The 25,789-nt window shown below is 41.4% G+C and overlaps 1 protein-coding gene across 2 annotated transcripts; it reads left to right on the top strand.

The window, feature by feature from the left end:
* Window positions 1-1,804: 1,804 nt before the first annotated feature.
* On the top strand, window positions 1,805-22,880 carry LOC144703163 (DNA-directed RNA polymerase 1B, mitochondrial-like). 2 transcript variants are annotated; one of them, XR_013581486.1, is made up of 20 exons: window positions 1,805-2,733; window positions 8,000-8,206; window positions 8,330-8,463; window positions 8,546-8,612; window positions 8,807-8,865; window positions 9,151-9,268; window positions 15,507-15,620; window positions 15,758-15,889; window positions 15,967-16,383; window positions 16,472-16,522; window positions 17,774-17,844; window positions 18,340-18,424; window positions 18,524-18,676; window positions 18,771-18,845; window positions 19,729-19,818; window positions 19,948-19,995; window positions 20,427-20,541; window positions 20,617-20,720; window positions 21,351-21,790; window positions 22,735-22,880. XR_013581486.1 is itself a non-coding variant. In XM_078575270.1 (19 exons), the coding sequence occupies exons 1-19, from the start codon at window positions 1,912-1,914 to the stop codon at window positions 21,459-21,461; spliced, it is 2,973 nt and encodes a 990-aa protein (XP_078431396.1). In that variant the 5' UTR covers window positions 1,805-1,911; the 3' UTR covers window positions 21,462-21,931. The 2 variants fall into 2 exon arrangements, 1 of the variants encoding a protein (XP_078431396.1); XM_078575270.1 differs by lacking the exon at window positions 22,735-22,880 and having other exon boundaries at window positions 21,351-21,931.
* The last annotated feature ends 2,909 nt before the right edge of the window (window positions 22,881-25,789 follow it).

Here is a 25,789-nt window from a genome sequence, read left to right as displayed (position 1 = left end):
GTCCAAAAATCATGTGTGACCCTCTACGCCTATGTATCAATCTAATTAATAACTTTAATTGTGTAATAAAATTTATTGGTCGACCTTATTCAAACACAATCACTCATCCACAATGTGCCTTTGGTGTCTCAGGTCTAAGGGCCGCGTACACAATTGTAAGATAAATTAAGTTAATATATGATACGTATAATACCATTAAAAATTCATACATATCAATTTACTGAGGTCTTTCCCAAAGATCACCCATTATTTGGCACTATTGTCTCTACTTTAATGGCTACGAGATTGGTCGTATACATCGTATGAGTGGAACTAGAGAGTGTTATTTTATCAAGATATTTTGATGTCCTTCTTGAGTATCTTTCAAATAGAAAAATTTAAAGTACATAATTAAATACTAGAGATGACTATATTATGATTTTGCCCTAACTCACTTAATGATTTCATGCACTGTTAGACTTTACTTATAAGCATCGCATGTCCATTAAAAGGAATCTATCGTATTCATAATTATTGAAAAATATGTGGAATGTGTTATTGGCTTGCACACACCACAGATATTTACAACATAATGTGCAAGAGTTATGTTCGTATGTTGTAAATATCTGCACATTATGTTGTCCACCTCAGCATCATATGTGGTATGGAAAACTTTATAAATGCTAGAAACCTCCCCAATTGACAAGCCTTGGCGTTGGCTAATGTTGCTAGTCAAACCAGGCTTTGTAGGAATCTCCATGGCACTTCAGGTGTGTGAAAAAAATGCTTTATTATTTTCAGCTCGAGGCTTGTTAATTTAGGACTGAGGACCAGTCAGACCGGACTGACTTGGGACTGCAGGTCTGTGATTTTCGGTGGGCGGGCCAGATGGGCAGGTTTAGGTCGAAGGGTCAAACTGGACCAGGATCTGAAGTAAATTACTAAATATTTTGAGTAAAATTCTTCCATGTATTTCCACAAAGAAAGAGAGGTGTAGAGAGAGAAAGGCAGGGAGAAGAGAGAAGTGAAGTGGGGAAAGGGAAAGACATTCATTAACCCATTTTCAAAGCCTGGTTCTGTTAATGGTCAACATACACATCAACATGATTTAAATGAAGTGAGGAAAGGGAAGACATTCATTACCCCTGATTCCAAGGCTGATTCTGTTAATGGTCATCATAAACATCAAACATGAATTTTCTACTTTCACTTTAAAACTAACTAGTCAACCAGGACAGAGTGAGCCCAGATAAGACCGGACCACAATTGGACCGGAATTTACGTAAGTTTATATCATTGCAAAAAACCGTCAAATTAGATTGGACCGGACCAGAACTGGACCAAAATTTTGGTAAGGTTTTGGGTCTTTGCTAAACTCCTCTGTCCACACCCTGAACGGGATGGATGACGGTCCATCATCCGTCAATTACCCTTAGTTTCTCCCCATGAAATGAACGGATCATCGTGGGCCGTTGAATCCAGATCCAACGAGTGAGGAGGGGTAAAGCCGGAAGACGGACCAGAACTGGACCGGAATTTAGATAAGTTTATATCATTGCAAAAAACCGTCAAATTGGACGGGGACCGGACTGAGACCAGACCAGAACTGGACCAACATTTAGGCAAGGTTTTGGGTCTTTGCAAAAACTCCACTGTCCACACCTGAACGGGACGGATGACGGTCCATCATCCGTCAACCACCCTTAGTTTCTCCTCATGAAATGAACGAATCATCCTGGGCCGTTGAATCTAGATCCGACGGCTGAGAACGGGTTAGCCGCAAGCCTTTCAAATTTGTTGCTCCAGGAGAGGTTTAAGAAGGGTTTCTTGCGCTTGCGAAGTTCTTCCACCGCCGTCTCCGCCCCCCCCGCGAGATTTTTCCCCTATGTCACCATTAATTCTTCGCGATCGCAGCGAAATCTTCGCAGTTTGATGTGCAACGACGGCGCCTTCTCCTTCTCCGCGCCCCGCCATCTCCTCGCCGTCGAAGCTGCTTCAATCCATCTCTTCAATCCATCTCTTCCGGCGCCTCCAGATATGTGGCGAAGAATCGCCCGCAGAGCTTCATCCTTACATGGGTTCATGGCTGCTTCCTCATCTGGGAAGAATATGATCGTGGAAGCCACGCCTGCGGGGAGTTGCAGATGGCGGGCTTGCGCCGGATCGCTGTTAAATTCAAACCCTAGAACGGTGATGAATCTTCCCCGTTGTGGGTCTGCCACGGCTTGCCGGTACCGTGGATTTTCAAGCGTTGCGGAGGAGGTTTCTACGACGGATGTGGACGAAGAGGTGTCTGCGTCTGTTGAGGCGATTCAGCCGATTGTTGCAAGACAAGAGCAAACGCAGAGGCAGCAGCCGAAGCAGATACCGGGAATGGGGCAGAAGAAGTATTTCATGCTTCGGCGCAGGCAGATCAAGATTGAGACAGAGGCTTGGGAACAAGCTGCGAAGGAGTACAGGGAATTGCTGGTGGACATGTGTGAGCAGAAGCTTGCCCCCAATCTACCTTACATGAAATCGTTGTTCTTGGGCTGGTTTGAGCCTCTGAGAACCAAAATTGAAGAAGAGCAGAGGGCTTACGCTGAAGGGAAGAGCAAGGCGGCTTATGCTCCGTTCTTCGAGCAGTTGCCTGCTGAGATGATGTCTGTGATAACGATGCACAAATTGATGGGTCTCTTGATGACCGGGGGAGGTGATGGAAGCACGCGCGTGATCCAAGCAGCTTGCGCGGTGGGAGAGGCCATTGAACAAGAGGTGGGTGTAATGGGGTTTATTTTTAATGGGTTTTATCTCTTTCATTGTTACAAGACTTCGTTCATCCGCCAAACAAATCTGATAATATTTCTTGCTTCTCCATTTCTGGGTTGAAAAATGAAAGTGTTAGAATAGCATCACAAGAGAGAGAGAAAGAGTAGAGGAAGACTGAGAGGTCCCACTAGGGCTGGAGGTGTTCCAGGCAGCCCAGGGAAGGGAAGAATGGAGGAGAAAAAAAAAAAAATTTCAAATTCTGGAATTTGAGGGTTTTGGGGTTTTGGCCGGTTTAGTTGTCTCCACGTGGGAGTCGTCAAACCCTTTCCCAAGGTACACCCTTTACTAGGGATTCACGTGGAAGGGAATTCAAATAGAGATCAGGGGTAATTAAGTCTGTTGCCCAGGGGCCTTATATGGCTGTGGGCCACCCACTTAGAAGAGAGAGAAGAGAGAATAGAGAGAGGAAGATAGAGAGAGAGAGAACATCGGATATAGACATAAGCTAGTGATGTCACCTCCCGCGAGCTACCCATGCAAGACCCTGGACAGGTGATGACGATGGACCGTGAAGAGTGACCAGCGGAAGGGCCGCTGTGATTGATGGATGGATTGGTAGATATGTTGAATGTTCCCGCTGATTCTTTCTCTGCAAGATAGTGGTTCAAAAAAGCCATGTGTTTGTCCCTGTCATGTTGATTCAGTGTTCATGTGCAAGCCGAGCCACATGAACAGACAGAAGTTGTATCCCTGATCTGTATACAGGGACAGGTCTTCAGACTGGTGCTTCAACCCGACGTTTTCGGCACCTTTTTTAATGCAATGGACAGTTTCTGCACTAGATAATGACACCTCCTTTTTTGCTTCTTGCTCCGCCATGTCACAAGACTCTCACGAGAATGTGCAGTAACCCCAGTGGGACCTGGTAACGCCACAGACCCTGCCCAGTGAATCGAATGCTCAAGCTGGAATAGAGCGCCGCGCCGCGTGTGAAAACAAGTCCCCTGTCCAACGGTGTGTCCAACGGCGAAAAAAAAATCCCCGCTGCCGGTGTACTTCATAGGCGCACTCATGAATGGGCGAATTGGGAGAGCCACGGCAAGTAGGAGATGTCGGTCGGAGGTGATTGATCAGATCAGTTTCCGATCATGATCAACATCAACCTTCTTATCCACTGCAGCACTGTCTTCCCCGTTCCATGCTGCGTTGGGACACGGGATGGAGTTGGGCCGGTTTGGCACCCTAGCTGCAGTCATGGGACTGCTAGTTCAACAGAAAGCCATGCGGGATTCCCTAGTTCGAAATTGAAATTTTTTAGGGTAATTCTCCCATTAAAAACACTCAACTTAGGCGTGGTTGGTCCAGCGTTGAGTCGCCTTCAAGACAGGTCGGTGGATGCACTCACTTTTAAAATTTCTCCCTAGAACGGCTTTTATCTCTGTTGGGCGACAACCGAGCTGAATCAAGGGTTCAAAAAAATTCCTATGTAGTTATTTCAAATGAACGGTGAAAATGGTATCTTTTGGCTGGTTGATTTGAAGGAATGATATAGGAAGTGCCATTCAATCGAAATATTAAATTTTCTCTAGGTTGTGACATGATGATTGGTTTGGTGGTTCCCTTGATCTGGTGTAACATTACGTTTTCAAATTATAGATAAGTTTCTACGATGATGCGAATTTGAAAGAAAGCTTTTTTTTAAAAGATTCAGGATTCTAAATATGTATGCCAGTTTCTGAAAAATGCCATTACCTTTTCACATTCTGGGTTCTGAGAATGTATCTGAGTTCAGTACTCTGACAACTGGGAAGGGAGTTTTCTGATATTTAGATAGTCCATATCATCTTTGTTAGTTTACTTACATTCCTGTCATTTTTTTTTTCATGTAAGTGGTATCAGTGTCATAAGTGGCCCACATGATCCAATTTATTGTGTTAATGGGCCTCTCACTTGAGGTTCCTTACCCATACCAACTGATTTGAGATTCAAATTAATGTTTTCTGTCCTTTTTCTTTCATTTTCCTAACCCTACTAGGACAGATAGCAAACTAGGAGTATGTCTGGTTATCAACCTCCTTTGTCTCATTGGGCATATTAATTACTATTGGTTACGTTTATCTATTTCTCGTAATAGGTTTTGATGGTCCTTAGGAAAATATGACTTATTGACCTGTTTATTTCTATAATCTTCAAAGTTTTTTATAATTATTCATCATTTGGATGGAACCGATCTTTCTTTCTGTTATAATTCCACGATAAAAATGGTAGATCGTTGATAAATTCCCAGTTCCAACAGGAAGACAAGGATAACACGTAGAAGAGAGAAGAAATAGAAAGATTGGTGACTTCTGTTTGCCCATCGGTCTCAGGGTGGTTGGAAGAGCTCAACAATAACTTGGTGCCTTAAAGTTTGTGCAACGCTTTCCAGAATTGACTGATAAAAAGGCGCCCTCGATCTGAAACGATAGAGTTGGGAGGTCCATGTAAGCGAGTAATTTCTTTGATGAAGAGATGAGCAATGACTTTGGACGAGAAAGGGTGTTTGACTGGCAGATAATGACTGTATTTATTGAGTCTATCAACGACAACTAAAATGGCGTCATACCCTTGAGAATTCGGCAAACCCTCAATGAAATCCATACTAATGGCTTCCCAGATCGAATGAGGAATAGGTAACAGTTGGAGGAGACCAGCTGGTGAGGGATGTGATGATTTATGGCGTTGACAAGTATTGCATCGATCGACCTATTCCTTGATAATTTTTTTTCATACCGGTCCAGAAGAGTTGCTGAGAAATTCTTTAGTAGGTCTTCTGAAAACCGCCGCGACCCCCTATCTTGGCACCATGAAATTCATATAAAATAGTAGGGAACAAAGAAGAGTTAGGTGGTAACACAATACGTCCCTTGTAACAGAGGAGGCACTGATGAATAGAATAAGATGGATGTTTTGAAGGGTCTTCTGAGCAAGCAAACTTAATTTGGGAGATTTTAGCATGGTCAGTAATCTCACGATCAATGGTGGCGCGTTACCATTCAAGGACTAAGTTTTTATCAAGATCTCATTCCTTTCGACCCAGGGGACATTGACCTCATTCTTGGTATCCAATGGATGAAAACGTTAGGATGGTTTTCATGCAACTATGATCAATTGATGATCAAAATTCTCAGAAACTACCAGATATTTACCGTGCAAGCAGACCAGACACTTAATCCTACCAAGGTATTCCGTTGCGATCCGGCACAAGCGCATTGCGACTGGCTTATATCTCTGGAGAAATGGCTTAGCGTCAACCGCTAACGCTCCCGGCGGGCGGTGGAGGTATCTTCTCTTGAGCTTGAGCCCTGCATTGCCATGCTACAAAACAAGTTCCCTATGGTATTCGACACTCCCATAACCTTAACACCTAAACGTCCATTTGATCATAAAATGTATCTGATCCCAGGGTCCCAACCGATCAATGTCAGACCATACAGATCCCTTGCCGAATGCAGCTCCGATCCTTCCAGAACCCTCGCCCAAGAGAAGCCCAAAATACTCCGTACCTTCTATTATTGTCTTCCTAAACTAACAATCAAGAACCAGGTGGTTATTTTGCCAGCTCAGCGCCAGCTGGCCCACTATCTTTCTGGCCTCGTCTCTTTCTTCTTTCATACATTCTTATGGGGATCCTATCAGGGGCCCTTCCAAAATAGGAGTGTTATCAGTTTGCATCAGATCATCTTCGTTAATTGGTATTTCATCAACACTGTCTTCTTTAATTCAAAAAAAAAAATCAACACTGTCTTCTTCTTGAACCAAGAATATATTCAGCTCTCCCTTGCACCTATGCCCTGGAAGATACTTGTCATTACAATGATAGCAGAGTCCCGTCTCCCTCCGTGACTGAAATTCCTCATCGGTCAAACGCATGATCTTCTTCCTGGGAGGTGTCGATGAGTTTTCAGTGGGCCTTTCCGCAGAGGGTGATTGTGCTTTATCCAGGAGCAGTATTCCTCCTGATCTATTCAAAAGTTGGAATAAGGCGATGTTAGTACCGTGGTCTGCACATGTTTTGCACTTGTATCTCTGGCAGGAGCTCCCGCTATATCTGTCTGACATGTCAGCCACGTTTGCCACATGACCTTCAAGTTTGTATCTGCCTCGATCGAGACATCCATGACCTGTTGTATACCAAATGGCCGGTACTTGGGGACTTCAGAGCGGATTTCAGATTTCAGACAATTTAGATATGCTGTTTCCAAAACATTGGGATCCATAGGGGGAAGATATGCTACCAATAGTTTGAACTCTGCACGATACTCTGAAACATCTCCTGTCTGTTGAAGATTAAATAATTTTTGTCGCAAAGACTTTGACGAGAAGCCATATCGGCATGCAAATTGCTGTCTGAAATCTGACCAATTCTCGAACCCGAATTGTTTCTCTTCGTAGATGAACCAGGCCTGAGCTGCTCCCCCCAAATGTAGTGAAATCAAGTTGAGTTTCTCTGCGTCGGTCAGTATGTGGAAATGGAAAAACCTCTCCACGTAGTTAAGCCATCCTTGAGCTCGATCTCCAGAAAAATTTGGCAAATCCCCTTTTCTGAATGGTGTCTTGACTTCAACAGTTTTTTCTCGCACCACCAGCACCCTCCGGTACCTTGGGATATTTCTGGGTACAGCTGGAGCCACATTTGATGTTGATGCTGCATTCCCTTCAATCTTCGAATTCATCAGGGATAGTTGCTTCAAGATCTGCGTCAGAACATCTGCGATTTGAGCGGGATCCTCGTAATTTGCCTCCATATCTGACCAATGTTCCTCCATGTATGTAATTCCTGGATCAAATGTTGCTCTGATACCAGATTGTTATAAATTCTCAATTTCAACAGTCCGACAAGGATATCACGTAGAAGAGAGAAGAAACAGAAAGATAGGAAAGGATAATGGTGTGAAGAGATCGAGCCCGATCTCCCTCTCTGGCAATCGGGAAGAACCTTCCGACTGCTCCAGTCTCCGCCCCGCCGCTTGACTTTTCTCTGAAATCAAAACGTTGCCTGCTCCCTCCTTCGCAGGCTTATTTATAATAGCTTATGGTAAATTAACTGCCGCCAGCTGCGTCGTTTCCTGCTCGGTGGAATCAACGTCGTTGGTATGCCTCGTCGAAACGGTTATCACTTTCCTTCTTATTTGTGTTCGAATTTCTCTTTCGGTATATATAATTTTGTGTCGTAAGTTAACTGTGTAACTTAGGGTAAAGTAATCCGAAAGTTCTTTTCTCAATTAACCAGGTCAGAATTCAAAAGTTTCTGGAGAAAACAAAGAAAAAGACCGGCAAGAACAAGGGAGATGAATTTGAAGATGTGGATGCAAAAGATCAACAGATTCTTAGAAGGAGGGTTACAAAACTTATGAAGAAGCAGAAATTGCCGCAAGTTCAAAAAATATTGAAGGAGCAAGAAGAATTCAAACCATGGGGCCAAGATGCTCACGCTAAGGTCATTGTTTCCTCTGAGACTATTGGTTGTGAGAGTTATGCTTTTCTATTTGCTGACTGATTGTTTTTTTTTGAACAAAATTTGCTGACTGATTGTAACTTCTCTTCTTTTCATTTCATTTAGGTTGGCAGCCGATTGATTGAATTGTTGATAGACACTGCGTATATACAACCACCAGTCAACCAACAAGCTGATGGTCCACCTGATATTCGACCGGCATTTCGTCACACTCTAAAGACAGTTGCAAAGGAGCAACAGTATAGTTCTCTGCTCTTTTTCTCCCTATTTTTTATTGTTTAAAGATTTGTACCATAATCACAAAAATTTATATCATAACAGGAAAAACAGCAGGCGTTATGGGGTTATTGAGTGCGACCCACTTGTTAAACAAGGTCTAGATAGAACTGTGAGTTTTAGGAACCTTTGTGGTTTCCATTTTCCATGTACATTCTGAGTGATTTTTTTGGTCATGGGACTGGTGATGATGATCTAATTGGTGATCATTTAAATGAGCCGTGCGACTGCCTAGTGGTTTTCTTTTTTAACTTCAATGAAGAATGGCATCTTATTTTGATTTGTTTTTGTTTTCTGATCTGACAGGCTAGGCACATGGTGATCCCATACATGCCTATGTTAGTTCCTCCTGTAAACTGGACAGGGTAGGTGATCCTTCTAAAGTGCAGTTCGTAAATTTGATATTCTTTCTTGGAACTTCTTCTGAAGCTCATCTTTCGTACAATGCTTTGCTACTTTATCTGGACTATCTGATTTAACTGATGAGATCTCGTGCTTAATTTATTTGAAAAAGAAAATATCATTTGCTCGTTGTTGTGCTATCTTCGGTTTAGAAGTCATGTAACTACCTCTTGCGTGCCCTCTTTTGCATTTATTTGATGTTGCATTTGCTGTGATAAACTGAAGATATGGCTCGCTTTCTTTCGTAGATATGACAAAGGAGCACACTTGTTCTTGCCTTCTTATATAATGCGGACACATGGATCCAGACAACAACGTGAGGCAGTTAAAAGGGCACCCAGGCCCCAATTGCAAAATGTGTATGAGGTGTGTTAACACTAAAGAGTCTTTTGAGCTTTTGGCATACGATTTCTAAAAGTCATTTTCCAGAAATGGCGGGAGTTTAGATTCTGTTTGTTCTCGTTCGTACATTTGTTTGGATAAGTATCGGTCCTAAAGAGGGCGCAAAGAGTAAGAGCAACTCAGAATGAAAGAAACAAGAGGCAGTGTTATCACAGCGTCATAGCTTCTTTAGTTGTAGGACATAATGAAACACCGAAGCAGATCTTTTTTTTGAAAGAACACCAAAGCAGATTCTTGTCTCTTTTAAAGGCCTGTTGTAAGTTTAATGGCTCTTGTGGTCCATCTACCTTATTGGGCCTTTAATTTTGTTTTGAACCACTTTACTTTATTGGCCTCCCAATTTAGTAGGAGCTGGCAGGAGATGACATGCAAGAACCAAATTGGAAATAATCTTCTGAGAGTGTTTCTCTTTTTCTGAATCTAGTTCTTGTTGTGAGAATTCTTCAGTAGGGCTTTTGTATCCCAGTGTTTTGGGATTCAGGTGTGTGCTGTCAGATTCAAGGGTTTGAGTTGCTGGCTCGGTTGATACAGATCTTGTGCCACTCTTGGTGAATCAAGGCATTGCTTATTCAAGCAGAGATCTGTTTATTTCGTCATCAAAGCTACGTAAAGAAAGATGTCCAATCGATGATTTGGCTGTGAAAGGTGTTTTGATGCTGCAGTCGCTGCCAACAAAAGATGTTCGGAAGTTAGGCCCTGTGGACGACCTTTATAAGGTTTTTTTAATTTCATCATGAGATGCCGTGAGGGTTTTCTTGAATTTCTTAATTACCATTATGAAAGGCTTCCTATCGGATTTTCTTGTTGATGTTCAAGTTATACCTCGGTTCTCGGAGAGGCACTCTGTGGAAGCCGTCGAGACCCATCTCTTGGGTACGACTCTTGTAACTAATTGTCTCCGCCTCAACAACTAACTGAAGAGCCTCACCTTGAGCGAGATTTTTTTCTTCATCAACGGGGAGCATGTGGTGGTGATTGCTGAATCCTCCAGTGTGTCCCCTCTTATCTTCATATAGGCCTCTTTTACCGAAAAAGTTGTCCCTTGCCATATCCATCCATCCCGTGACTCCCTCGTGGAGCTAAGATGGAGAAGGACTTGTCGCATCTTCATAAATTCCGAAAACCGTGGCTCCGATAATGCCCCTGTCATGATTAGGTTCCAAGCTCCATCCCAACACTCACCAGTGGTAGCGTGAGGGCTCCGCGCTAGTGCAAAAAGTCGTGGGAATTCTATCTTCAGGATGCCTTTATTGGACAAGTTATCTGTCCAAAATCGAAAATCAGCACTGTCTCTCAATTTGGCGTCAAAAAACCGGCGGATACGCGGTATGGCTTGACATAGACCCTGCCAAAATGGAGACTCCCCTCGAGTTTTGGCCCAACGCCCCTCCCAATCAATTTCTGAGCCATATCTGTCTCTCAGGACATTCAAGACCAGGTCCTCTTTTGCTGATCCAAGTCTTACCACCCACTTGGTCAATATTGCCAAATTCATGGACTCCAGGTGGAAGATTCCCAAACCCCCCCGGAGAGACAGGGGCACCCCCTTGCGCTGTTCATGTTCATTACCTCCCCAAAAGAACCTTCTCAACAATCTATCCAAGTGTTTTTCCACACCTGTTGGCATCTTGAAGACCAAAAGATAGAAAACAGGGATTGCAGAGAGCACCGATCTCAGTAGCACCAGACGACCCCTTTTTGATAGCACTCTGTTCTGCCAGCCTTCTAATCTCCTCTCCACCTTCTCAATCACTGGTCCCTGTCAACGGAAGACCCAAATAGCTCATCAGGATCAACCCTCTAGGTGTGCCAAGAGCATTAGCACATTGGGCCTTCTCCTCAGCAGAAGGCCCGAACCCCACAAATGCCGACTTGGCTCGATTCAATTGTAGGCCTGAGAAGTCCGAAAATAGATCTAATAATGTACATAATGTGCCTCCTCTGCTGATTCTTCTATGAAGAAGGTTGTGTTGTCTGCATACTGAAGTAAGGGGATGCCCGCCAAATAACTCTGTCTGGAAGCCTCTGAGGAGGCCGTGCTCGCAGGCTCTGAGGGTGCAAGTAGCCAAAGTATCCACTGCTAGAACAAAAAGTAGTGGTGCTACTGGGCAACCCTGTCTGACCCCCCTCTGTGGACGAATCCAACCTCCTGCATTTCCATTCACCATGACTGAGAATGAGTGGGACGTAACACATCGCCGCACCCAGGCCACCCATTCATCGGGGAAACCTCTTTTTCGCATAACAGACCAAAGAAACCTCCAATCAAGAGAATCATAGGCTTTGGCAAAATCGACTTTCCATAGGAAGCCCTTTGTCCCATCTCTCTTCCATGTTGATACAATCTCTCCTGCTACCACTGCTCTGTCTGCTAATTGCCTCCCTGGAATGAATGCAGATTGAAATGGCCCGAATAAGTCTTCAATTACATTCCTTAACTGGTTGGCGAGCACTTTGGCAATGATGAGATAAATTGAGTTCGATAATGCAATGGGTCTGAAATCCCCCACATTGGTAGCTCTCGGTCGCTTTGGCTGGAGAAACAAATGCGATCAAAGGAGTCTTTCCATGCCAAAATATCCTCGTCAGAATTCATCTAACGTATGCATAACCTCAGATTTGACCAGCTCCCAAAACTCACCAAAGAAGAATACCGGAAATCCATCCGGGCCTGGTGCACTCTCACCATTTAGCCCTTGGATCGCTACCCGCACTTCTTCTTCAATGAATGGTTTCACTATCTCAATCTTTTGCTCTTGTGTCACCTGGGATGCATTTCTCCCGCTCCACCTCCATTGGTTACGAGGCCCCCGTTTGGTTACCATTCTAAAATGATCTGTTAATGCTCCTCCCACTGCTCGTGTTCCAGCGTATTCATGGTCCCCCACCTGCACCCTCAATATTTGGTTCGATCGATGCCTTCCATTCACCATCAAATGAAAGAAGCGAGTGTTGGCGTCCCCCTCCTTCAGCCAAAGCTGACGTGAACGCTGCCTCCAATAAAGTTCTGTCTTCTTGTCTTCCTCTTCCCCCACCTCTCTACAAGCCTTTCTTTCATTGACTTCAGTTTCCACTCAGCATCGGGTGTCCTCTATGTCATCTAGTTGTCGGACTCTTAATAGTGCTTCCTCCCATTTGTGGTGTCTCTGTTCTCAAATTTTTTTCTTTGAGCCCCATAAGATGTTGTCTTAGTCCTGTCAGTTTGGTAGCCAACCTCTCTGTGGTCGTGCCATGATTGGGTTGTGACATCCACCACGATACCACTTCTTCCTTGAAGCCCTTCTCGCTTAGCCACGACCTATCCAGTTTGAAATATGTAGATCTATTTTGGCCGACATTATCTTGCCAAATAATTGGAACGTGATCTGACTGCAGTGTAGGAAGTGCTCGCACATCAGCCAATGGGTATTCATCTAGCATTTCCACTGAACATAAAAATCTGTCCAAGCGAGAGAAGGTGGCAGGTCCCCTTGTGCTTCGCCATGTGTACGTACAATTTGTCGGTCCCATTTCTTGCAATCCAGCTCCCGAAATGAATGGCCAGAAATTCGCCGATCCTGGATCCTGGCCTCCAGCACCTTTTGATCTATCCAACACCCCACCCTCCCTCTTCCGTCCCCCCTCCCCAAATAGCAAAGGAGTCCCCTGAAAGAGTGAGACCACTCCTTCCAGCTCCTCCCACAGTCTGTCTCGCCAAGCTGCAATCACTGGGCCGTTGACCGACTCCACAACACAATGGAAATTATCACTCCTTTTCAATTTTACTGCCGCCACATACTGTCCTGTCCAAGACCCTTCCTTAGCAAAAACCGCCGTGTTCCAAGCCATTAATAAACCTCATGACCTCCTGACTGCATTGACTGCCACACATCCCTCGAGGAAACCACGCCCACCAAATTTCACTCTTTTGCATCACACTTCTCCAACATCGTCTCTTGTAAGCAAACTACTGTGGCCCCCCATTGGCCCAAATATCTTCCCACCACTGGACGTGTCCTTTTATCTTGGAGACCGTCCACGTTCCAAGAGACGCATTTCATAATTGTTCTGATGGCTTCCCCCCTCCGGCCTCAGATCCACTTTCTCAGCTAACTCATGCACCATTTGTTGCATGATCTGATTCTCCTCTATCTCAGTTTCCACTCTATGGCTGGATGGCGCTTCAATCTCCTTCAACTTGTTGTCTTGCTGTCTAGTTTTGTCTCCTTCCATCACTTTCCATGATTCCACTTTTCTGGACAGCCCTTCTTCTCGCAGTCGTAGTTGACCGTTTTTCCCGGTCACCACCAATGCCTTCTTGCCCTCTGCATCAGTCAAGGCCAGTTTCCCTCGCCGGTACACAAGGCCCTTAAAGCGTTGAAGGTCTGCCTTCTTGATCCGATGTGTCCTCTGGGGCGCCCTTACCCTCTTCCATGGTGGACTTTGGGTTTCCTTGTTGTTTTCCTCTTGTTGTGGGGCCACCATGTTCGGCTCCTCTGGAACATCTGGTGGCTGCAGAAGATCTGAGCCGTCTCGCTCTATAACTTCCATGTTCTTGTCGGGACCTGACGGCATGACAAATGTCAGACAGATCCTGTGTCTTACAGAACTGCTTTCTCCCGCCTGCGCTGGACTTCTCTCCGTAGACTTCTGCCCTGTTTGTGCTCAAATGGGGGAGATCCTATCCATCTTGTCTTGTCGAGTCCAAGGATTCCTAGTGTTTTCTGGTGCCGGCTGTGGGATCCTGGGTTGGAACTCCACTCTAAAGACGTCCCCACCCGCTTGTAGTTGGACCGACTCTGGTATCGGATCTTCTTCTGTCATTTCAATTTCTTGGAGTACCACTTTGGGATCCCCCAACTCCAAGCCCATCGAGATGATACTCTTGCGCCTCCCAAATGATGCGACCATAGAGGCCAGTGATGACCTTCTTCGCTGCAACAATGGGACTCCATGCGCTTCCACCACAACCTCCTTTTGTTTTCCTTTGATCCTGTCCATGGAGAGAACCCGACGCCATCTGATCTTTGTGTTGTCATCGATTCTCTGTGTCCAGCCGCAAACTGCGATGTATGACGTCATGGATACCCCGGAGAAACAAGGTATTGGTATCCAGCCGCCACAACTCAGCTGACCCCAACGACGGAAAATTCTTCCATAGGCCCCTGTGGGCCTCCTCTACGTCTGAAGGGCCCCCCAGCACATCTCCCACCAAGCACTTCTGGAGAGTAGCTTTGCATTGATCCCGCTCTTCTGTGGCTGGCCTACTTGCTTGTGGTCTTTGGATCCGACCTTGAGTCTCCACATCCTCTTTGCGTCCATTGGTTTCTTCTCCTTCTTGTTTTCAGTTAAAATGACGATGACCTGTCCTTTTACACTGGCGGCATATTACCGGTTCTCTGCACTCATGTGCATGATGTCCCCGAGCTAGGCATCTAAAACACCTTTTCTTTGGAGTGGTGCCTATGTGGTACTGGATTTACGGGCCGAGTTTCTTTGGCACAACGGGGTTTCACTGTCTCCCATCTTCCTCTGTATCTTCAGCTCCCGTTGGCTCCCGCCTGCTTCTGTCGTTTTCTTCCGGCCGCTTTTGTCTCTCCCAGAATTCTTTGTTCCCCCCTTGGCAAATTTGGAGTTGTGTCCCTTCTACACGCCCCTTCATCGCCTGGTCTGCATAGGTCGACCCAATTAGCTTTACACGGTGTGTCGTCCTGCTGTCCTCTTCCCAGTTTTGCCGGTATGCTCGCGCGTCACTGATGTTGCGGACATACGCTAATCTTCCGCTATGGTCTTGCCCATGTCCTCGTCCTCCTTGATATCCACTGTCGTTACTGCCTCCGTGGTATCCACCATTGCTCCTCATATATCGACCCCTGTTTCCGTACCCACTGCTTCTCTGGTTGCCATGTCTTCACCCTCTGTCATAGGCACTCCCCCCACGGGGTGTTGAATTAGAGTGGTGCAAAAATCGTCCTGGCATGACCGTTGCCGTTCAATAAATTGGGGGGGCGGTGGCTTGGGTTCACGGGGGTTGCGGGGTTGCACGGCGGAGGGGAGTCATGTTATTCTTTTATTTTATCGATAAGACTGAAGTTTGAACTGGATACGGTAGACTTTATTATTTGTTTGGTAATTACCTTTGTATCAACTTTTCAGAAAATATCTTGCATTGCATTAATGTGCGTAAATTAATAATGTATTTTTCAATCAAAACTCACTTCAGGCATTAGACACCCTCGGTGGCACCAAATGGAGAATCAACAAAAGAGTATTGGGTATCATTGATAGAATATGGTCCAGTGGAGGACGTCTTGCGGACCTAGTTGACCGTGATGATGTAAGAGATATCTTTTCTTAATTACTATTTTTATCTTGAAAGTGCTTGGTGGAGGGTGAAGATCCTTTTTTGTTTTATTTTTTATCGAGTCGAAAATCTAAAGTCACCAATTAATTTTGGTCATATTCTTTTCGTAGATTCCTCTTCCTGAGAAGCCAGACACAGAAGATGAAGCCATACTCAAGAAGTGGAAGTGGAAACTAAAGGCCGCAAAAAAAGAGAACAGCGAAAGACATTCTTTGCGCTGTGATGTAGAGCTTAAACTTGCTGTAAGGGTTTTAACATAAATCTTTATTATACTGATCATTTATTGTGCTTCTGTCGACCAAAATAAATAAATTTTCAGGTAGCGAGAAAACTGAAGGACGAGGAAGGCTTCTATTATCCTCATAATCTAGATTTTAGAGGCCGGGCATATCCTATGCACCCATACTTGAACCATCTCGGTTCAGATTTGTGTAGAGGGATCCTAGAATTTGCGGAAGGAAGGCCTTTGGGGCAGTCAGGCTTGTGTTGGCTAAAAATACATGTAGCTAATCTTTTTGGTGGCGGTGTCGACAAATTATCATATGAGGGCAGACTATCATTTACCGAAAGTCACTTAGAGGATATTTTTGACTCCGCTGATAGACCACTTGAAGGCCGGCGCTGGTGGTTAGAGGCAGAGGACCCATTTCAGTGTTTGGCTGTTTGCATCAATCTTGCCGAAGCATTAAGAAGTTCCTCTCCAGAAACAACTATTTCACACATTCCTGTGCATCAAGTACTTTAAATCACCATTCGATTGTTTATATTAATCTTTGTTTGGTGCTGGACTAAAACTTGATCGCATTTGTTTCATAATTTTACAGGATGGTTCTTGCAACGGTTTGCAGCACTATGCTGCTCTTGGCAGGGATAAGGTCACCATGCTCGCCTTTACTTTATTTTTCTCACTGTTGTATTTATTTTTATCAGTTCAATAATGCCATGGAATTTATCTTTCATACAAAACTCTTGGGTTTCTTTTATGTAATTCTGTTTTGTTCAGTGATATCGATCTGAGGAAAACTTGTGCGAAACCATATTGAATATCTATTCAATTGAATTCGCAATCTTCCAAAATTACAGAATTCGATGAATGTTGATAATAGATTCTTCCAAAATCAGAAAAGAGAATGTAACCGATAAAGAGAGATTAAAGAAGATGAACATGGATATAAATGATGGAGATCTCCTGTGAGCTCTCCCCTTCCAGTTTACAGGCCCAATCCTGCCCCCAGCCCTCAGTCTGCTCTTAGCAACTGAATTCTTGAAAGAATGAGTCATCTCCTGCTCTTTCCGGTTTCTATTTCTTATACCCATCCCCGCACATGTTCAGTCGACATGGGGCCTTCTCACACGTCTTATCTTCTTACTCTGGTTTTGAGAAGAAACGTTCTGTATCATTCACTTAGATTCAGTGATGGTAAATGTTTTTCCGACGACAATTCTATAATGAAGAAGAATTGTACTCAGTAACTGACACAAGACAGTAATCAGTCTGTGAATAAGATAAGGTAAAAGTATCAGATCAAATGAAAGGAACATGAAAAAATAGACGCACATAGAAGATCCTTTATTTGGGCAAAGCGATCTTGACATCGGTGTTTCTTATACATAAATCCTTGATATCCATGTTGCTTTTACAGAATTTTCTCTTGAATAACTATTTCAGAAAATTGTCGCCATTGGACAGTGTTATCCAAATGTTTCGTAGATGATAGATTTACTGTCCTAATCATTAGTTTCATATTTTTATGGATTATGAAGATGTTAATGGCATAATGAATTTTTCGGCCATGGTACAGTTGCCGTAGGGTCTCATGGGCTTTATAGCTCAAAACTCTCTTCTCTGAAGCATTTATTTTATTCGCTTTTCATCTGGTTTTTCTATTTATAGAGTCTGGAAAAACATGATGCACAATTGGTTTCGTTACTAGCTGAAAATTTTCACTGTTATTGGTGACATAAACCAACGATTTTAATGTGGTGTGCGTGAGGTTTTTATAGATGATTGATTATCTGACTCATTTTGCATGGGTTTGTGTCATTATGATTGTGTAATTATGCGAAGAAAGGTTTGTGTCATTATGATTCTTATTGTTTGATTCATTTTCCTCCTTATGCCACAGTTGGGTGCTGTCGCAGTTAATTTGGTTGCCGGGGATAAGCCTGCTGATGTCTACTCTGGCATAGCATCTCGGTATGATATTCAAGTCCCACATATTGTTACTCCGGGCTGAGACTTTTGTCTGTTTTCTGTCTCATACATCCTTAGATTCTGAGATTCTATAAGGTATTAGTGAATGCTTTTTTCCTTGAGATAATTTGGGCCTTATCAAAAAGCATCTGTGGGCCTGGATTTACATTGTCCTGAAAGGTAGTGTTTCTTGTACTGACAGAAACTTGGGTTGACAAAGAAAAACATTTTTTTGAATGTTCTGAAATTAGGTTGTTAGACTCATTCTTTTATTTCACGGACTAAGCTGGGTTTATTATACATCGGTTTAGACAACCGAAGGTAATTAATTTAGAAGGTGATGCTTTTTTACAAGAAGTGTTATTTGATGATGAGACATTTCATAATTTTGTGAGGATATTTCTCCTAAATAGAAAAACGTTTATTATTCTATTTCCCTGCTGCACAAAATTCTTTGCAAGCTTCTTACTCTCTCTGTACGATCAATGTTGGTGGCAGAGTTCTTGAAATCATGAGGGAAGATGCACTGAAAGATCCTGCTTCTGATCCGAATGCTGCTCGGGCCAGACTTTTGATATCCCAAGTAAAAACCTTTTTCCTTTGACTAATGACTTTTTTTGTTGGGTCGATTGCACACTTTTTGGGTTATGCAATCTTAATTGATGTATGTTGAATGGATTAGGTGGATAGGAAGCTGGTGAAGCAGACTGTCATGACATCTGTTTATGGTGTTACGTATGTTGGAGCCCGGGAGCAGATTAAAAGACGGTTGAAAGAGCGGGGTGCCATTGCTGATGATGCTGAATTATTCAGTGCTTCGTGCTATGCAGCCAAGGTACACTTCTAAACATTGCCTAAGAGCTTTCTTATTTATCCCTTTTGTTGGAAATCATTTCTATTATAGTGATTTTTTTCGTTTGACCTCTCAGGTCACCTTGACTGCACTGGAAGAGATGTTTCAAGCTGCTCGTGGAATTATGACATGGCTTGGAGATTGCGCTAAGGTCTATTCATTACGAAGTGTTATTTTATGATCCGAATTACTTTTGGGTTAATTGAGTTCTTATTATTCATACATTTGTTCCATTGCGAGTGACAACATTTCGTTACTGATCAGGTTTTTATTCATTATTATGAATACAGTTTATGTGGATTCCGGTTCATCATTTGTATTATATCTTGATTGATCAGATTCTGGTTTTGAAGTTTTACGGTGTAGGGATTTTGGGATTTTAAGCTTACACTTTCAAGAACACCTTTTGAGCGTAAAGTTACAGATTCTAGCTCTAAGGTTTTGAGATTAGTCTTGGTGGTCAGCGGACGAGGCATTTATTTTTCATTTGATGGTTTCATTTTCATTTATTTTTCGCAGGAATTTTATGTATTAGTTATGCTAGGGCTTTTCATAATTTTTCTTGTGGAATTGTTGACAAATCTTCTGAAGCTCAGCAAGAGATAGAGAGAGAGGAAGAGAGAGCAGAGAAGAGTAGAGATGGCAGAAGAAAAAGATTAGAAAAGTATATTCAAAAAGATGAAAAATAGGTACAAATCGTGGCCCTTTTATAGGGTGATAACAAGCCGTTAGTAACAGCTAGTTATAACGGCTAGTTTCTTAAGTAGCCATTAATACTTACCGGATTTAATATTTCAAATCGGGTAATGGGCCTTATGGACCTAATAGTGCTTAGTAAGCTTTTATTTTAGGCCCGATAGTCTTTACATTATTTTTGGGGCTTATTTTACCCGTACATTCAACAATTGTCATCTATTCAGTTAGCTGAAGTTATTTTTTATTTTATTTTTCACTGTAATTAGTTGTATTGTATGTTTGTTCAGGAATTTTTTTTCTCGCCTGTCATGACAGGTTTCTTTTATTGTTTAAAACAGGTTATCGCAGTTGATAACCATGCTGTCAGATGGACTACACCTCTTGGTCTTCCTGTGGTTCAGCCTTACCGTAAATTAGGCAGGCATCTTGTAAGTTGACGAAACCTAGCGGAAATATTTTTTTACTATTTTGAGCGCACCAAACGTATCTTATGTCACATTTCTTGTATGCATGTTCGTTTTCTCTAACAATTTTGTTTTCACCCTTGATTTTTACAGATTAGGACCTCTCTTCAGGTTTTGACATTACAGAGAGAAACTGACAAGGTCAATGACTTTAACCGTTGACCTCATTTCCCAGCCTCTTTATATCAATTTGTACTGGGGTCTGAGGAGCATGACAAGTCATCATCTTCATTGTCATCCATACAGATCATCACTGTCATCCTAGCCGCTCATGAATAATGACTAGACAACATGTCATTGTTGTGCTGGATGCTGAGAAAGAGAATCTTTTTTAGTAGAAAATGATGGAAATAATATTTGTCATCCATTGTCATCGTCAGGGACCTTATCTTCCTGCAGATAGGATGATGATGATGACGAGGAGTGGTCATCATTGTCCATAGCCATGGAGTAGTAACGAGGATAATCATGACTTTTCACTGTCATCCTTGATGCTGAACCCAATTTAAACATCCTACTTTTTTTTTTTAGTTTCATTATCTTAAGTTTCTTAGATTTGTTATACTCCGCAGGTCATGGTCAAACGTCAAAGGTCGGCATTTCCGCCTAACTTTGTCCATTCCCTCGATGGATCTCACATGATGATGACTGCAGTCGCCTGTAGGAGCTCTGGCCTCACATTTGCAGGTTACCTACTTAAATGAATTCCCCATGTGCTTTAAATTTATGTTGGCCATGATCTTAAATTGGTATTTTTTGCAGGAGTGCATGACTCCTACTGGACCCATGCATGCGATGTGGATCAGTTGAACAGAATTCTAAGGGAGAAGTTTGTGGAGCTGTACGAGGCTCCCATTCTAGAGAATGTACGTTTTCTATTCTCTATTTTTAATAAGTTTCTTAATTTCTCAGGTTTTTTACCCTGGAAGCCTTTTTTTTTGGTCGACCAGAATTTATCCTTTTTAAATGCTTGCCGCCATTGTGACAGACTTAATGATATTTTCTCATTTTTTTCTCTGCGATTACTCTTTCAAGCCCCAGGTGGGAACTGTCTTTTACTGTCATTGGCATCCCTACATTTTGGTCATCATTTTCATCCAGGGATAACCCTGAATTCGTCACGGAGAGTTGGTCATTGTCACTGTACATGCATTGTCATCCTCGTTGATGCTGAATCTGGCCGACAACAAAAAACTGTCTTTAATCTCTGCTGTTAATTCAACAGATTAATTGGTCGGCTCTCACAATATCTGAAAAAACGTTTTATACAACGTTCCACAGTTCCCTTTTTCTGTCAGTGCCACGATCCGTCCTTTTCTCCGTTTCTGCACAGAACCCACCACTAGATGTGATCTTTTGTGTCCACCTAGACTTTATTAACTCATTTTCTCTGAAAAACACGCTTCTCTTACGAGAAGTCTTAAACCATGAAGCCCATTTTGTTCCTCCTAATTTTTTTTCTATTTTATTTTTATGTTGACTTGGTTTATATGCAGTTATTGGAGAGCTTTGAGAAGTCTTTCCCTACATTAAAGTTCCCTCCTTTACCGGAGCGTGGGGACTTTGACCTAAGAGACGTCTTAGAGTCCCCATATTTCTTCAACTAACAGAATAACGCTGAGGCCAATCCTCCACCTTCAGATGCACCATCAGCCGTGCATTTCTAGCCACATGATGGGTGCCTCGATCTCCCCACTGCTGTTGTGAATTTGTTGATTGCAGATGATCATCAGTTTTACATGGAGAAATGGTGCACAACGAAATTTTTTGAAAATTGAGGCTTTTTGTCTTCCTGCTTGAGATTTGGAAGATAAGGGCCACAGCATAGACTCAAGATCAGATACATTCTACTCCTTGCCATGGTGTTTCAAAGATGGGTCAACGCCAAGAAAATGGGGTTTCAAGAATAAGACCTGGGTAAAAGATGTTTTGGCAGGTGAGTTGAGGATTTCAGGGTTTAGAGTTTATGGTTGTATCTTCTTTTCCCCTCCCAAATCCCCAAGTCTTGGGGTTGATATCTTGTAAATAGGAAAAAAAAAAGAAATTTGATTATTTAAGTAAATTCCATATTTTTCTATGCGTTCTTCTCCGGATTAATATTTGAACAGATTGAGGATATTGATGTCACTGTAATTTGAGTTGTCTTTTTCTTCAGATTAGTTCATAAGAAAGGAAAGACCAATTAATTGGGGTTCTTCCAAGTAATCCCGAATATATTTTCCCTAGAACTGTGTCTAACAGGGATTCCTGTTTCATTCACTGAAAGACTATCTGCTGCCTTTTCAACTCATGTTGGAAAATAAATATTGGATGCTTCCTTGGGAAATAAATAAAGGTAAGTTATTCAGTGCATGTCCAGATTTATCTAAACGTGCTTCTTCTGAACGATCCACGATTTTGAGTTCGAGGTGCTCCAGTGCTTGTGTGGACTTCCTTAATCCTATGCACAAAAGAATTAAAACGATGTTTTTGCGAAAATAATGAAATGTTGACAGCTAACCTTGTGATTCTGAAAGGCCAAAGGTCACTTATTTGATTTATGACATTTAAATTTGATCTTCCAATTTTTTAAAATCGTGGATCGTTCAGAAGAAGCACGTTTAGATAAATCTGATGTGTTCAGATTTTTTAAATCTAATTTGTTCAGATTATAACCAATAATTTGTTGTGCAAATTTGCTACGACTTCTGACTTGGCCATGCACATTTAATGAAAATAGGGCTGACTTAAACACAAATCTTTAAAAGTTGTTGATTTGATTTTGAGATAAATATAGCTTACCAATTAAGTTCGCCAGGGACACATGGCAAGGTGTGATTTGGCACAAAAATAATGCATTAAAATCACATCTAATGCAATTTTCTTTTATTCCCTTTTCAGGTCCACATGGACAAACGTGAATAGATAAGAGGCTTAAATGTGCATTTTAACCCGATGACTAATGCCTTGAGTTGCCTGCATCAATAGCAGATTAAAGCATCGCTAAAATGCAGAAGTTTGTATAAATGATTGGCACTTTTTGGGAAACTTTGAGTACATGTGTAAACAATGGATTGAAGTGGCATTTTATCTGTAGGTTTGAATCTAAATATTTGTGAAATCTAATGATTCATTTGATATGCTGGTGATCCATGATGTGGATCAAGAAAGAGAGAAAAATAATGATCTAGAATTATCCTACTTTAGAAAAACATATCTGACATTTGGAAAGATATGTGAGGTAAACTTTGAGGTGGGTCTGTCTTTTTCTTCTCTATACATCCATTTGGATACATGTATATGTTTACCTTGGAATGTCTGCCTAGTATAGTTCACTAGGGGGATTTACTCATTCATAATGACATTTAGGTCCATTTTTTATTTTAAAGAGTGAAGAACCGAATAAGAGATTAATCTGATCAAGAGTGCTCATTCATATACCTTTTCAGCATGTTCACGATGGTGTTAGCATGACATTCTCTCTATCTCAGTCTGATTTCTAGGTTTTTCTCCTAGGTAAGCGTTTAGAACGTACCCTCTGCCTCTGCCTCCTAGGTAAGCGTTTAGAATTCACCCTCTGCCTGCCTCCTAGGTAAGCGATTTTTGTTAGTGTGGCATTTTCTCACTGGTGTGCATCCATTATTCATTTCATCCATATTTAGCGGCACTGCATTCCAATCACATCCATTCTATTGACCATCTCCCAGCACAACCAAAGCACTGGCAAATGAATCTTAAATATACTTAATTAATATTTCCTATTTAAAAATGCATAAAAATGCCAAATATAACATATACCATCCAGATTAATTACGTTTAGTAGAATAAGTGTTGTATTTACTTATGAGAGTTATTTTTATTTTTTCAGTATTATCCTTGAAATAAATTAAATTGAATTCTTAATTTTATATAAACTACTAAAAATTGAGAATAACCTTAGAATTCACTTCTTCAATAGTTGATCTATCTGGATTCCAACCCTTAGTAACTATGGGCTCAGACAGGAGTTTATCATTATTGATACATGAATCTGAAACCTCAAAAATTATTTAAAATCCCAAATTTTGATTTATTGAAGGACAAGAGGATGGGGCACAGTGTGGTGGTTTTAACACAAAAGACACATACTATAAAGGTGACTAATTTCACTATAGTCTGAAAACTCACTAGAAGAGGAACGGATAGTATTACCTCAATGAGATAGCTTGAAACGAGTGGAAAACATGGAGATGATTACTTTGTGAAAAAGTGAACGACAGCTGAGGAAAATATGAAGCGGTGTTCATGCTGTGAAATATCACAAACAATCTGATGCTCAATGTATGAAAATGAACCTAAAGAATCCCTTAATTATTATGTTCCTAACATAATGAATAACATCATTTATTTGTTGACTATTATGAAAAAAAACTGTTCCATGAATTTTAGAATAAATGAAAAAATTTTGACGTCTTTAGTGAACATACTATATCTATTGGATGTTTCTTTACCATAATCTCCAAGTTAATTTTTCTCTTGAGAACATCAAGAACTGTGTGAATAAGGATACCTTTAAATGATTAAGAAATTCCGTTAAAGATGCATGCTTAGGGTAATCGTCTTTTGATGTTTTATGGGTTAAGTACCTTAGTTTCCATTTATAAAGTGTATGACATGGAAATGATATATTGCACCTTATATGTTGAAAGATACATGGCTCACTTCCTACCAAATCATAACGTAGGAGTTAATGCTTGACTACTTTGACTAATTATTTCTCTAGACTCAGATGGATGTAATTATGACGGACCAATCTGAAAACTTCAAGAATATTAAATAGTCAAATAATGTAATAAAAAGTCAATCAGAGAAGAAATTATAAAGATTATGTTTAAAAGTAGGAAAATAATACCTGATTATGGAATTCACACATTTTTATGGATAATGGGAGTTCATAGATTTTACCCAATTAGTGAAAAAGAAGATATTAAGGGGGAAAAATGTATATAAAATTTGAAGATAAAGGTTTGCCTAGACTTTATAAAAATTGAAATGCAAACTCAATTTGTTCTAGCAATAGTCCTCAAATGTGACATGTATAGATACCTGATCATCATCAAAGAAATGTAAGATGTACATGAAAAAAAGGAAGTGAATGAAATTTAAAATATAGAGTGGTTTGGAAATAATGAAAGGATAATATATCCCACTAATGATGAATATAACTTGAATTAATTTGCCTCTTTTTTAAGGTCATATCATTGTATTGAAAACCAATAAAAACCACATACCGATATAGTTATTAATGACTATACCAACATCATATCATTGTCTTAAAAATCCAAATGCTTATAACTAAGTAGTTATAAACAGAAAAGTATATCATTTAATTAACATAAATACACAAAAATTTGCACTTGCATAGACTCACATAATCTGGTGTTCGAATCCACTAGCGTCCAAAATAAAGTTATGTTTATTTTTCATTAAGAAATAATAAAAATAATGCATTTAATTTCGTTATCTATTTGTGTGGTCGTTTGAATACAATTTCATTTTCAAGAGGTATTTTTTTCAACTAACAGGCATGCATGCATATTAATGTATTTTTTGCCATTGATATCAGGGTTGTATATCTGACTTTTACAAGTATACGTGACATCTAGCAGAGGCCATTGAAAATATGTTGAAGGCCACTGGCAGACCTTCTCATGAAAGTGCAAAGCATACGAACACACAACGGTAAGTCAACTTTATGCTTTCTGTGTTTCTTTGGAGGTAATGCATGAAAAATATTTTTTTTTAACAGTTTATTTGCTGAAAGAGAGCTACGATAAATGTTTGCAATCCTTGTGTTGTCCAAAAACAAGGAATCTAACTTTTTCTTGAATAAAAAAAACTTAGATTCCTTGTCAAGGGGACAACACATGTAATCTAAGTTTAATTGAGATGGCTCACTTGGGCCCGCTGTGACCTG

The sequence above is a fragment of the Wolffia australiana genome, chromosome 5 (genome assembly GCF_029677425.1).
Source record: "Wolffia australiana isolate 7733 chromosome 5, ASM2967742v1".
Lineage (NCBI taxonomy): Eukaryota > Viridiplantae > Streptophyta > Magnoliopsida > Alismatales > Araceae > Wolffia > Wolffia australiana.
The sequence above is the reverse complement of the archived record's forward strand: the minus strand, read 5'-3'. Positions and strand labels throughout refer to the sequence as shown.

What these genes read in the sequence shown, in the direction of transcription:
- LOC144703163 (XM_078575270.1), top strand. Translation starts at nt 1,912, where the DNA reads ATGTGCAACGACGGCGCCTTCTCCTTCTCCGCGCCCCGCCATCTCCTC. An exon ending in ACCTAGTTGACCGTGATGAT is followed by an intron (nt 15,621 to 15,757) that starts GTAAGAGATATC and finishes TTCTTTTCGTAG; the next exon opens with ATTCCTCTTCCTGAGAAGCC. An exon ending in ATGTAGAGCTTAAACTTGCT is followed by an intron (nt 15,890 to 15,966) that starts GTAAGGGTTTTA and finishes ATAAATTTTCAG; the next exon opens with GTAGCGAGAAAACTGAAGGA.